Genomic DNA, 15089 nt, shown 5'->3' on the forward strand with positions numbered 1-15089 from the left:
TATATGGGCTATTTGACCAAGATGATGAGTGATGGGATGCTGCATCAGATGACCTGGCCTCACTCAACCTAAAACCAAATGGGACAGTTTGGGATGAGTTGGACAGCAGAGTGAAGGAAAAGCAGCTAACAAGTGTTCTGTTGTGTAAGATGCCATGTTACTCCAATTAAAACCACAGAGCACAAGAACAGCAAAGCTTAGAATTGGATTTTAAACTAGGCCAAGTGCAGGCTGTCAAGAGTCAAAGTGCATGGAAATAGCCCCAACTTTACTATAACAAGCCCTCTTAACTCAGGAATGCTGTCATTGCTGGTGAGAAGCAATTAGAGGTCCACACTGAGCTAATTTAGTGGGGACCTCAGGGGTCAAGAGTGTTTGAAATGCACTGTTAATATACCTTTCACTTCTACTAATGGCAGAAGATAGAGGGCAAACAAAGCTGCTACTCTAAAAACCTTAGGTGCACTTTGCTGCAGCCACAGGGAGCCATCTTAGAACAACGTGAGTTTCAAATTCTATTGAATTCAGTTTATTAAAAAGGAATTTATAAAAATACAATTCTGGAGAAGCATGTTACAAAGAAATATGTCAAGTTACCGGAAAAACAATCCATAGTACATTCTATTCCATCCAAAATGTCAGTCATGTAATACCATTCAAAATTCAAAAATGTAACTGTTTTAAATTCTGACACAGTCAGAAAGCTGTTATGCGAGTTGTGAACAATAAAGTACTGTATGTGCATCCAAAGGGAAAGATCCCAGCACATTATATAGAAATCTGTTGCAGATACTTCTAGCATCACTGCCATACTAGAAGACCAATATTTCCTAAACATTTCCTTTAAGAATAAATTTTAGAGATCTAAAGCCAGTTCTGTACGAGGTGGAAAATATTGACTTCAACAGCTCACACGACTTTGAAGTACTAGATAAAAATGCTTTGCCTAACTGTTTTCCAACCAGTTCTCTTTTTATCCAGAAAGATCTGTGCACAGAACACAGCACAATAGGGCTTTTAGTATATTATTATCCACCATTAAATTGTCATCAAAACACTTGGTATTCTGTTTACAGTTTGTGAAAGAGTTCACTCTATACAGAAGGAGATTAAGCTGGGGGAAGAATGCAGGCCAGAGTATTTCTGAGAACAGTGACTAGTGTGCAGATAATGAAGAGAATGGTTTGGAATCCATACAATGTGTCAGGTTAACGCATCTTCCAAATCTCCATGCTGGGACTGTGCTGGCACTTTGGTGTATTTGATTTAAACATTTGCAAATGGGCTTGATTGTCATCACTCAGTTTTGCCAAACACACACAGACAAAAGGCGTACGCACTGACACCACAGGGCCACCACAGAGAGACAATACGCTGAGCCAGAGAGGCATTAACAATCTGATTTCTACCACAAAACTTATTTTCAAAGATCACTCTTCACTCTTTCTAAGATCACACAGATATGCCACAGAGTGCAGCTGGAAGCCATCACCCTGCTGCAAAATCAAACACAGTTGGATTAGCCATCCCAAAATTTATTTTCTAACTCAAATCCCAGAGTAAATAGAGAGTAGAGGAATTAAACAATGACAAGGACGTTGGAAACAAACTGTTATAATTTTTTGAAAGTTTGCACCAGATCAGGCGATCGATGTTGACACAGAGCAATGGAGATCAGAAAGGAAAAAGAAACAAGAGCTTTGGGATGTACTTGGTCATGGCAGGCCGGAACAACTTCCGGGATGAACGAAGATCAAGGACAGAGGAATGATAAAATAAGGGAAATGGGATTCACTTACTGACAGACACAAGGAAAAATGCAGTGGAACAGCAAAGTGGAACAGAGCACATCAGCCCTCCCGAATTCCGCTGGATTGCAAGTATGGGAAGCTCCAGGTTTTGGTTAAGTTCTCATGGTGGTAAAAGGCCACATGTTCAACACGTGCCTATCAAACAGCTACTCGCGTGACTAGGGATCATTTATCTAGCAATCAATGCCTCAGGAATCATTCTCAGTATTGGTCCACAAATAAAAGCAGCATGTGGTGACAAACGCAGACACAGAGGTGCTTGCTTCATCCCCACGTCCTCTCTCTCTGCCCATTTCACTCACCTCTTCCTTAATTCACTCAAACTCTGGCAGCCCACATTAAGACACAGAGGACTGCTCTGACAGACAATCTAGTATTCCAATAACCAAGCAGTCTACTGGAGATAAAGCCTAGGCAAACTGCTGTGAAGCAGTGAAAGAAATCAGCAGTGGAATAGCAGATTTCTCTTAGTCCAGGTGTGTACCATGGCTCCATGTGAAGGTATTAGAAAAAATAATTAGACTGCCACCATTTATTAACCTCCTATATAAAAGTCTGTTGCTAATTTTAAAAACTGATAAAAGTTAATAACTTTATTGTGATGGCAGCGTAAATGGGCAGCTAGTGACTGCAATGCTGGGGTCAATCCTTTCTTCATCTCTAGGCTAAGACAATTTACGGAGTAAATGTGCGATAGTGCTTAGAACAAAGGAAGTGATAAACAATAAAAAAGATAACAATAAAACACAACAAAAACATAACAATAACAAACCAGAGAGAGCAAAGAGAGAACTACTACACAGACAAAGAGGGAAGGGGAAAATCCTTTATGTGGCTGCTACTCAGGACTTCATGCTTGATCCATGTGTTGTTTATTACCTCTTGCTTCTTTGTTTCTACCCTACTTCCAGCATACATACCTGCTGTCCCAACAACACACCAGCAAAACTAATAGGAAATACATACACACACACACACACACACTAGATTAAATTCCAGCATCCTTGCTCCAAGCTGGCGTGAGTACAACACACTGTTGCTTATCCCGCCAGAGCTTCCACCAGAGGCTATTTTCCAATCAACTCAAAAGAAGGGCTTAGCAGGTAAGCCCAGGCCATTGTCTATGGAACTGGATGGATGAAAAAGACAACATGAGAACATCCTCTGTGCTTGCTCAGTTGTTTTAATCCAGTGTTGGTTGTAATTACATTCCAAAAACAAAGTTAGTAATCAGTCCAAGAGATAATTATCAAATTTCTACAAAATCCTACGGTGAATCCAAGTGCTTGTGTTTTTGTTAAGTGTGGTCGAGAGAAAGCCAGCCGGCACAAAGCTCCGCACTATGTGGGTCCTGGAATGCCTTGTTCAGCCTTCTAGGTGTTGTGGGCCCAACTCGGTGAAACACCAATTAGTGAGAGGGTGCCAACCTGATGACCCTGTGAACTTGCCTTCACTCCTATACCCACACAGAACCTTTACTGATGTTGGTGACAATAGCTATAGTATTCTTCTTTTGGTTTGACAGTCTTGGTGGAACAGTGTCAGTGGTTGGACACCAAGCCAGCTGGGCCAGCCACTGTATAACCTGAGCAAATACAATGCAGATGCTGTGTGTCAAACCACATATCTGCCCCTTGCTTGGGTGAGGTTAGGGATGCTTTGTTTTAAGGGTAGGTTGGATTTGGTAAATGGTGTTGCTTATTCTGGGGGCTCTGAAGATGATTTATGATGGCCTGACACAAGTAAACATCATTTAGCTCATATACTGTGCTTCCATATGAATGCTCTCCCATTTTTTGGCACATTTCATTGTCTATTATTGACCCATGGAAAAGCAGACAAATGCAGTATTTGGCAAAAATGTCTGAAATCTGTAGTGGTTTATCCAACAAAACACATAAGAACACATAAGCCCTAAAAAGTCTGCCTAACAAGGCTGTGTAGGCAACCAGCAGTTCTGGTTACAAACCCGCATGACATGAAACATCCCCTGAATGGAACACATATTGTTTGCATGTCTCAATTACAGCCTGAATTCCCTCACTTAAGAAATACACACACGTACTGTACATGGAAACATGTGTGTACTTACTCAGAGAAATGCATGTAAAGATGCACAAACACAACATATGCACATATCTATGTGAAGTAGGGTATGGTTTGTGCAGAGTGAGAACAACAAGTACTTAAACTTCACACACAGGTTTAGCCCAACTCTTCCATTCCCACTAAACAGAACCTTGTGTGTGTGTGTGTGTAGACATGAACAAGTGTGTTTGGGCTTGGCCAGTGAGCAGTTCTCTCAGGTTACACATATACAGGAAGGCTCAGAGCAATAACAAAGGGCTTTCAAAAGAATTCTCAGCAGGTTAAGATAAAATGTTTTTGCTCAAAATGATAAAAAGCATCTGCAGGTTAAATGAACAGGTGCTGGTATCAGTGGCATGGTATGCACTGCAGATTGTCTGGCACTGATTAAATTAGAACCTACGCTGCCTCACAGAATCCTAAGAGTGAGTCTATGTGTCTGCTCTGTTTGTGTGTCCAGTCCACTGATGACAGAAGCACCTGTGAGGTTTAGTTCCAGCCTTAAATCCATAGTCTGACAACAATGTTCAGAGAGAGGAACGGAAAATGGATAGTGTGGACCTCCAGACTGCAAGCAATCAGTTGCATTTTGTTAGCAAATTTATTTAAGGTGGGACCAAATTCTTTCAAAGGTCACACTGGGTGTGACTGCAAAACAAACCGTTTGTGCACAAACAACCGCTCTCACTTTGGAACTGTGGACAAACCGAACAATCTTCGCAATACTGTTATCACAACATTTATATACAGGTCTGTCACTCGCTCCTCTCACAAAGCAGAGACTTCTGATCTATCAAAAGTGTCAATCCACACCGACTCTGAGAGACATGCGTCATCCCTTTTTGCACTTTGAGTCTATTTTTTTCCTTTGGTGCATTTGAAGTGTAACTGCCACAGACAGCTGCTTAAATCAGTTAGGTCAGACTATTTATGTATTAGAAACTTTTTACTTGAATCTCTTATGATGGGTCGGGCTCCCGGTGTCACTGAACTTTCTGGTTTTGCCTCCCCACCTCCTCTGTAGCAAGATGGGGAAATAATAAAATTGAGCTGAACTGTGCACAAAGCAGACATCACCAAAAAGCAGAAATTCTTCAGAAGAAGACATTGGGCAAATAGGCTAAATCATGGCCAAGCATGTGCGGAATTCATACTTCAGTTGAAATAAAATAGCCAAATTACCATCAGTGTCATCATTATCTTCATGTTGACTACTGGGCTATAAAGCACTAAAGTGATTACACAAAAAAAGAGGTGGAAACTTGTTCCAGAAGTGAATTTCTCATTCATTGTGTTTTGTAAGTGTCTCTCCCTGAATTTCATTATAAATATAGGCTGTGTACATTGGGTGGTAAGGGTGTTTAAAATAATTTAAATACAGAGTGTTCTGCATGAAGTTGCAAAACATCTGCATCTGTGTTGTCAGGTTAGCATGTGAAGTGTGTGACAGTGCCACACAGTGTATGACATTATCACAGGGTGTCTGCAGCTTTTACCAAGATTGAAATTTGACTTTATAACCTAATGGATGCCTGCTGTAAACAACTGGCCAAAATGGAAACAAGCTTAAATTGATAAAGTGAAAGTGTGAAATTGTAAACAACTGTAAGCCTATCATCACGGAGGCCTCTGTGATGAGGCTTTTACCAGAAGAAACAAAGCACCAACATAGTACAATGTGAAAAACTGAGCAAATTTAAAGCAAAATGAACTTGTTATTCTTTTGTAATTTTGAAACACTATACTCACCAACCTCTGATTACTTCTAGTATATCTGAGAACATGTCTAAGTCCAATGAGCAGAGCAAAACAAGGAATCAGACGACCAGAAGAAGATGTAAAGCCAAAAGTGCAAAAACTGTAAATGTTGCCACTAATACTGAATGTACAGAAAACACGTGTGTGGACAACTGCAGTAACAGCCTTTATTGTGAAGGTGGCTAAACTCACATTTGCTTCACAGTAGTTTGCCACATCTGCTAACTGATTTCTAGGGGGGAAGCTTTGGGTAAGTAAGACTGTTCAAACCTGCACAAGGAAGCCTGTGGGACTGTGATGGGTGTTTGCAGCAGAGGGCTTGGACAATTTTACCTTAGACTTTTGTTTTTCCCTTTAAATTAAGTTTGTCTCACCTGGACTTTGTCATAGACCTGTTCCATTGCATCTTACCTGGAAGCCTTGGATGTGAGCCAGGTAGTCCAGCTGCTGCGCAGGCTGCACCGAGACGCCGCAGGCAAGGGCCGGGTTCTTCCCCTTCATGGAAAGGGAGGCATCGACTGTAGGTGACTGACCATTAAGCAGTAGCTCCCTGGCCATGGTAGCAGTTGGACTGGTTGAGGAGGCCGAGCTGCTATAGTATGGAGTGTGTCCGGGGGGCAGTGGGACAGAGCAGGGCCCCATGTCTTTGGAAGAAATATAGTTGACAGAGCCGCCACTGCTTCCACCAGAGCATGGAGCACTGCCCGCCTGCTTTCTGCTGGCCTCCATCTCCTGGTAGACATCAGGGCTGAGGTGGAGTAGACCTTTTTGGGCTGGTGTAGGGTACAGGGAGAGAGGAGGGAGGATAGATGAGACAGAAGTTTAGAGATGATGGACAGAAGAGAAAAAAGGAACAAAAGGGTTGGATGAATGGATAAATTGACAGATGAGAAGAAGGTGGAAAAGTAGCAGATAGACAACAGAATGAATAGATAGAAATTGGGTTTATAAAGGAGCAGAAAGAAAGAAAAGTAGAAGATCAGGCGAAAGAGAAGAAAGAAAAATGTTACTGTGGCTCTAATTATTAATACTCTATTTACACATACATATTCCTCTACCAATCACTAACAAACCACCCCAGGGGACGTCTGTGCATGTGCATGGGTCCAGCTCGAGTGTGTATATGCGTGTGTTGGCTCCCAAACTGGCATTCCATCACTGAACGTAGATGACAGTTTCATGTGGTTTGGCAGTTCCAAGCACTATCAAAGTGTCTGCTGGGAAACACACACAGCTTCTTTCTTACAAACATACTGACACAAACAGAGCATCCACCAATATCAACAGAGCAGCTATGACTTCATCTTTGATGGGAAACAGCACCATCAGCTAACCGGCACACAGGCACGTCAGAACTCTGCAGCAGGTTCGGTCTCAGATCAAATGTCTCATGAGAATATTTTTGTGAAACAAGGAAGCGATCCAAGCAATTTTGATCTGAGAGGCCAAAGCACCTTTATTGTCAGTACAGTGTTTTTTTTTTTTTTTTTTTTTTTTTTTTTACAGCATGCATCTCAATCCAGCCATGCTGTGGTTCTTGCCAGCTGGACTCAACAGGGCTATGTTCTGATTCAGACCATTTGGGTAATTCTCATTTGATTATATTGATTTCCTACACTCTTACATCACTGTCCTGAAATGGTTGTGATAGGTGAAAGGAGGAAACATCAGCTGGCTGATGTTCAGTTGTTTGGTTATAACTGCAGTGAAAGCCAGTGAAAGGAATACAAGATGTGAAAGAAGAACATGCAGAGATGTGAAGGGAGGATAAAAGAGAAGGATGAGCTGGGAGTCAGTTCAGACAGAGGAGGTGGTGGAGATGAGTGGAAAACCATGAAGAGCCTCCAAAGCCCAGCCAAGGTCACCAGAGACAGGAAGACCAGCTGTTTGTGTCTGTATGTACACGTCTGTGGGCTTGTGTGTGTGTGTGTAGACAAACAGCTGGAAGAAAGCGCTGGAGTGTGCTCATGACTGACAGGCTACTTCCTGTTTGACCTAACATTACCGTCACACATACACACATGTACAAAGAGTTTTAGCTTCCTCCAGTCTAAAGTTTCTGGGAACCTGCAGACAATGTTTCCCATTCTGAACAATGAAGTTGGCATTTCTTTCCAGAATTACAGAAAAGCAGAAGGAAACAGCAATGAAATCCAGGACTTACTACTCATACTACAACAAGCTACCCCATGCCAGCAATGACACAATTGCTAAGCTCTTCCCCACTCCCAACCATGATGACATCTTTAATTTGAATTTACACAAGTAAAACCTGCAGGCCTGTGCATTATGAATGTAGCATTGTAAAAAAAAAGAAAGGTGTTAGCCAATGTGACATCACCACTGAACAAAAAGCATTGAGCAGCGGGGAGAGGGGCAGTGAATGTAATCCACATGAGTGTGTGCGAGACTGCCTAAGTGTGCATGCTTTCGCATGTGAGGCTGTTTGCATAAGAGTGAGTGACTGAAGCTGGTGTTAGATGGCAAGCGAGAGCATAAGAGCAAAAAAGAGCAAAAGAGAGCTAAAGAGGAAGAGTGGGAGTGGATAAATAAGAGTGACAGAGTGTGTTTGTGCGTGAGGATGTCGGACAGGGATTGTGAAATTGTATATGTGAAGTACAAGCAAGTTAGAAAAAGGAGCAAGCAGAGGGCGAATCAGAGTGAGGCTGAGAAATGGGGAATGAAAGAGTAAGGCAGAATGTGTTTGTGGTGCTAGTTCCAGGCAGTTCCGGAGGGGTCCCGTCCATGCTTAGCGTCCGGTGGACCAGGGGAGTGCTGGAAAGAAGCCAGAGCCAAGCATGAGACTGATCAAAAACAGATAGGGCCTGAGCCCGCTGCTATAAATCACCACGGCGGAGCAAGACCTTCACATAGTTCACACACGCACAGAACGCACAGACACACAGACATATGCACAGCAGGAAATGAAATGTGGCAACTTGAGTGAAAAGCGCTGCTGAAATACCCTTGGGAATAGAAAGGAAAAAAATAACTCTCTCCTTATTTCTTTTTCTTTCTTTTTACACTCCCTTCCTGCCTCTAAGCCAACATGTCTGTTGTTACACTGCATCCCACACCTCACACAGGATAACGGACGCTGACACAGACTCACACATAAATCCATAGTGTGGAAGAAGAATGGAAAGACAGTAATAATTGGACAGATTGTAAAACATTTAACTACTTTCTCCCACTTTTCCTCACATACCGCAGAAGTACTTAATACGGTTATTTTCTGAAGCTATAGATCTTAAGAATCACATCGTGTCAGACCCTATTTGCAAATCTGTACTTTTAAAATATCGCAAATTATGCATTGTTGACATCCACTTCTTTGCAATAAACTGCACAGCCAGTCAAGATAGATGGGACAAATAAATGGAGTTTATGCAATACATATAATTCAGACATTAGTGCTGTGTGACTTCTGGGAAACTTTTAAGAGCTAATTAGCTGACAGTTAAGTCATCATGATCAATGTTAAAAAAAATTTATGAGTGAGAATGACAGTGGATCAAACACACACTCCAAGCCAGCAATAGGAAAAATAAGGAAGACGGTTTCCCACACAGCTCTTCTCTGGAAGTATTGCCACACCTGGAACTTGGGCTACCATAACAACCAAAACCACCAAAACAGTTTATCCAACAATACTCATAGCTATGGACAATTGAATCTATGAATTTAGATGACATATCTTTAAGACAATTGGGTTAAACCACAGATGTGAGTGAGACAGAAGCTGTGGCAGGGACTCCATTCTCATCCATGTGATTAGTCTTACCAAAGCCTCGCGTCCATTCTCCTCTCTAGACTGAAGCTATATATTCCTGTGTCAGAGCACTGCAGTGCTGCCAAACGCCTCCATGAAAAGCAAATGACAACAGCATATTCAAATCGAATAAGGATGTCTGTTTTCCATTTATCTGCTTCACATCTCACAGACTATTCATTTGTTCCCTAGGCTTCTCTTTTTTAATCTGCTGGTATTTACTTTGGTATAAGTGTGTGTATGTATTAAGGGTATCACGTACCCATGTAAATTCATACAGAAAAATTGGCCTTATACTATTTAGTATTTTTATACAAGTGAAAATGTCCATCAGTCTGTCATTCAGATATACGAAACATTTCTTATTACGTTCCTCAGAGCTTCGTTCAGGGCTATGTTCAGACATACCCACAATAATGAACAGGGCAGGAGAGCAGGGACTGTCCACAAAGTGCAACACAAGAAAGAGCTATTACAAAAATATTCATTCATAGAGTAGTTCACCAAAATTACTTCACTCATCACTGGTCTTCTCTTGGTTATACCACAACTTAAGTTTAAAAAAAATGTCTAAAAGCAAAGCTATTGAATATTTTTGTAGTGTCTCTTTTTGCTTTTGCACTTTGGAGATGGTCCCTGAGCAGCCGTCTCACAACTGGCTGCACATACCATATAATATTTTGATGAAGATTAGATTGAAGGCTTGGTATTATGCTACCTTATTAAGTTTTAGTATTTTTCAGGTGAGAAACTAACCATTTAGATTTAAAATATCTGGTTGGCCTATCTCAATAATGCATATTTGCTCCAGTGTTTTTAGATATGTGAGTACCAGTGGGCCAAGCTGTCTCCATCATTTTCTCTTTCCGCATCATCATCAGAAATGAAATTTCCTGCTGTTTCGAATATTCGAATGCCAAAATTGAAATCCGCTTACCTACCCAAAAAGCAAATATCAGAATAGTTGAATATTTGGGTCTGGCCATAAACAGCACTGCTAATGGGTTAATATGATCTTTTGCAGCTTATTTTGCCTCACTCTGTCTATAGCCGTCATATGGCGGACACATATAGAGATAAGTGAAATATATCTTGCTTCACAGAAACTCCCATATCATGACATTATATATCCTGCCTCACCGTGCACATTGTCTCTCTGTCTGTGTAGGATTAAGGGTATATGCGTGTGCATCTGCACTCCTGCGTGCTTGTGTGTTAATCCTGAGTGAAAGGCTACTTTTTTTTGCACAAGAAGGCATTGGGGGGACTCCCCGGAGGGCCTCAGTGTGCCAGCCCCATAAGCCTGTGTGAATGAGCCTGAATTCGCAGGCTCCCCACGAGGACGCTCGGCTGATTAAGCTGACAGAGACTCATTGAACAGTCACAGAGATTAAATGCCGGGCCATCTCGCTGGCTAAAACCACCTGTGAGATGAGGGAACAGTGAAGAGCTGGAGAGGAGGAGGAGAAGGAAATGGATAGAGACACAGGGAGACGTGCAGATACTCACTGTTACTTGTTGTTTCGGTAAAAGGCGCCTTTTGTCCATTCCAGCCTTTGTTGTCCAGCTGCAGAGATGTGGTGAGAAGGGTGAGGTAAGACAGATGTAGATTCTTGAACAGACAGCTTCTTCACACATGTCAGACAAGTTCCTTCCTACTGTTTGGGCCACAAAGACATGAGTTCTCACAGGATGGGATGCTTAAGGAGCCTAGTGTCTGTCTAGCCCTGTTACTTAATTGTCAGCATTTAGTAACTTAAAAAAGGCTCCTCCTCTTTGTGTTACTTCACAAGCATGTGTGTGAAACAAAAAACAAATCATGTCTGATGTGTGTGACAGCTGAGGAGCTGTGCTGAGAGAGAAAAACAAAGACAACCATCCCACAACAAAAGAGCTTGGCGCAGACAATCACTCCATAGAGCTCAGGGTTGTCTAAGGATCTAAAGAGAAGTAGGCCATCCAATTACTCCTTATAGAGATGTTTTCAGAGTTGTCAGGCCAGTGCACAGCTATGTAACAGCCACTAACTCCATTCTGCCTTGAATGTAACCAGAAGGGTGTCCCTGCAAATTTCCAGTACATCGGACTGGAATTATCTGAAAACTTCTACATCAAAATCTAGTTATTTATAAGGCTATTGAGAGAATTTTCAGTATGCAAAGAGTTCAGAGATGTGATGTGCTGATGATTTTAGACATTTGTCAGAGGAACTACATAAAAACCCAAACTGAATAATATCATGAATATTTAGTGACAGGATTCAGGCTAAGGGAAATATTGACTGTGTTGTGGTTTCTTTGGAGAATATGACTCAACTTCACAGTCATTCTGATAAGAGCAATGTGTAATCATTTTTCTATGGCATGGCTGTCTGCATAAAGATACTGTGTATGCAGCAACACATACCTAACTAATGAGCTGTTCAGGGAACACTGAATATAACAATAATATACAATTGTGGATATGCGTTAACTTGGTGTCACACTTTGAGAATTGGAATAATCTTTATTGACCAAGTATGTTTCACACACAATTTGACTCCAGTTTCTAGTGGCTCTGATTGTACACTTTCACACAGCATCAGTAGCAACGTTCAGGAGAAAAACACATATAGCAAACACAAGGATGACAAAGCTGACATAACTAATCAATATACATATCTACATTGTCCAGCTGTCTCTGCAGCTGGACAACAAAGGCTGGAATGGACAAAAGGCGCTACTTTGTACAAGCAAGTAGGTATGTATACACACACACACACACTTGCATACATAAAGATGCAAGTGTGGTGTGCCTATTTACACATTTAAAAATTGATCATATTTAAACATTTTGTCCTGGTGAAGACTTGACTGTGACTGAAATGCTGCATGTTTAAACAAATTTGTGTTTTGGAGTCTGTGTGCAGATTTCAAGCAGCCTTGTACCCACATGTGATACAACTACAGCTTCACTTGTTCTTGACTGATGATGAAATAAATTCTAAGCTGCCGTCCAATGAGCACTTAAGTTACTTTTCCACAACAGCATTTTGTTCATGCAAACTACAGTAATCATCCACTAAAGTAAATGAATAGTTATGCATCCCAGCAGAGCAGCTGGATATAAAATATATACAAGTTGGTGTAAGTAAGCAGCAAAGTAGAGTCCATACCTCGGTGGAGTTCTGAGGGCCTGTGGAAGCCTTGTACCCCAGCTGTAGCAACATGGCCTCGGCTGCGTTCCGCTTGGCCACCTTCTTGTTGGGTCCTGTTCCCGTCGCAACCTCGTTGTTCACCTTCACCTGCATGTGCACAGATGCAAGGGAAGCAGTGCTGGACAAAGTACTCTGATCCTTTACTTAAATAAACATAGCAAAACAACAGTTTAAATGTACTCTGTTCTGAAATAAAACGCCCTGCATTCAAAATGTTACTTAAGTACAAAAGTATTAGCATCAAAACATAATTAAAGTACTAAAAGTAAAAGTATATATTTAACTTTAATGTACATTATACTATTGAATTATAATTACTGTTACATTATTGTCACTTTAATGTTGCAGCTGATAAAGGTGGAGCTAATTTAACTACCTTATATGCTTATATTATGAATTACCGCTGGGTAGCTTGTGAATTTTCCACCCAAAATCAATCATCTTATGATAATACTGTAATTTTTGTATTATGTGGTTATGAAAAATACCAAAAGTTATAAAATAAATGTAGTGGAGTAAAAAGTACAATATTTGCCTCTAAGATGTAGTGAAGTCAGAGTATGAAGTAGCACAAAATGTAAATACTCAAGTACAAATAGCTCATAACTGTACTTAAGTACAGTACTTTATAGCTTTCTGGGCTGAGTCACCCGTGTAATTTACATTGCACAAAAAGGCTCCAAGTGAAGTGTTTGTTTTTCAGTCATCCCAAAATATTAAATCTGTCTACACTGACTGTAAGCAGATATAACCAAGAGAAAATCAGATGTCGTTATGTTATTCAAACAGACAATTACACTGTACAAATAACATTCTGGGAGCCAAAGCCTGTGAACAGCCAACCCTTAGTGCACTTTTTCAGAGTGGCCTGACATGCTCAACCAGTGCTCATCTGAATGCATCAAGCAGGCCACAACACACACGGAGAAAGAAACCTCAATACATTACTGAGCTTCTATAATAAACACAGTTACTCTTATATTAAAATTTTAAAAGATCAGCCCCTAGGAGGCTTTTGTCAAAAGGTAGAAAAGATTTTCTGCAACTCCTGATGGGGCCAGGCAGAGGATGTGAAAACAAGACATTTATTGAGTCCTGCTGCTTACCAAGAGTAGGTGGACTGCACAAACAGAACACACACACTCACAGGGCTTAATATGTGTATCAAAGAAGCATGGAGAATAGGTTAGGGCTGAATTACTGCCTGATGCTAAAAGAAGTTCTGTTGGTCTCATGAAAGAAGTTTATAGAAACAGAAACAAAGAGCAAGATTTTGACTGAGAGATACAGAGAAGAGGAAACTGCAGTTAAATTGTTGTGCATAAATTAAAATGGGCTAAGTTACGCCAGCTTTGCTGGTTGTTAGCAAATCCAAGAAACAGGCTGCTGAATTGGGCTGACTCTTGTTAAAATACACTGATTGAAGCAATTGTAAAAACAAGCAAAGGACAAGAAAACACATTTGTCTTCAGCTCACTTTTTCCCAAGGAAATCTAAATGTTCACTCTGAACAGAAAACTGTAGCTGTTTGATATAACTGTCATTCATGATTGCAGCCCTGTCAGTGCATATTAGCACATTTTTGTTCCCACCACAAAGACTGCTTAGCAGTTTTTTAGTATCATTCACACGTATTCACAGGCATTACATCTGCATGGAGTTGATGGCCTGGTTACTGTGAATAACTACATTTCTGTAGCAGTGTAACTGAAGCACGGTCACATTAAGTAAAAGAAGCCTGATTTTACAGAATATGCTGGATTATTGGATGAGAGCGTGTATGACAGCTGAATGAAAACAAAATTGCATTTTTTTCAAATTAAAGTGTGATTTTAGTGCATATGCACCAAGCGATATACACATAATCCCTGCGCTTCCCTATCTCAATTCCACTTCATTTAGACTGCATTAGCTAAAGCTTCTTCTCATATCTGTTTTGGGACACTGGCGGCTTGTAGCAGGAAGTGTGACAATGATTTGATACTCAAAGCAATATGAAACAAATCCACCATTTACCTGCATGATGAATTCCCGGCGTCGGGGCATCCCCCTCTCAGAAAGCAGCAGGTACTCGGGCTCCTTCTCCTTCTTGGCCTGCTGGATCTGGGCCAGACGGCTGATAGGATTCATGCCCTGGCCATAGTCTGGTCCTGTCTGGGAGAAAAAGACAAAAGACATGATGATCAATTCCAGTTTTAACATTATCATATCATCAAAACTGTTATCAGTTTGCTATGCTTAACTAAAAATAGATAATTTACAAAGGTACATGGGTGAATGGGACAGTGGATGGATCCAAAAGATATAGAGCTAAGTAGGATAACACAGGTAATTAATAATGTCACAGTGCCATCTGAATTCACAGCCTGCTTTTAGACCCAAGCTCTTGCTTTTGTCAGTTTAGCTGATGTACCTTGAGGATGGTCTTGGTACGTTTCTTGTAGTGTGTCTTTGTTTTCTCCAC

General features: G+C 41.0%; 1 protein-coding gene across 1 annotated transcript in view; it reads right to left on the minus strand.

The window, feature by feature from the left end:
• The window catches only part of stau2 (staufen double-stranded RNA binding protein 2), an 84204-nt gene that overhangs the window by 30976 nt on the left and 38139 nt on the right, over positions 1-15089 (minus strand). Inside the window, exons 9-13 of the mRNA XM_020599988.1 lie at positions 15039-15083; positions 14642-14779; positions 12584-12712; positions 10939-10996; positions 6069-6430 (exon numbers count right to left, since the gene is read on the minus strand). Of these exons, the coding sequence (XP_020455644.1) occupies positions 6069-6430; positions 10939-10996; positions 12584-12712; positions 14642-14779; positions 15039-15083 (732 nt within the window). The remainder of the gene's footprint in view (positions 1-6068; positions 6431-10938; positions 10997-12583; positions 12713-14641; positions 14780-15038; positions 15084-15089) is intronic.

The sequence above is a fragment of the Monopterus albus genome, unplaced genomic scaffold (genome assembly GCF_001952655.1).
Source record: "Monopterus albus unplaced genomic scaffold, M_albus_1.0 scaffold44.1, whole genome shotgun sequence".
Taxonomy (NCBI): Eukaryota; Metazoa; Chordata; class Actinopteri; order Synbranchiformes; family Synbranchidae; genus Monopterus; species Monopterus albus.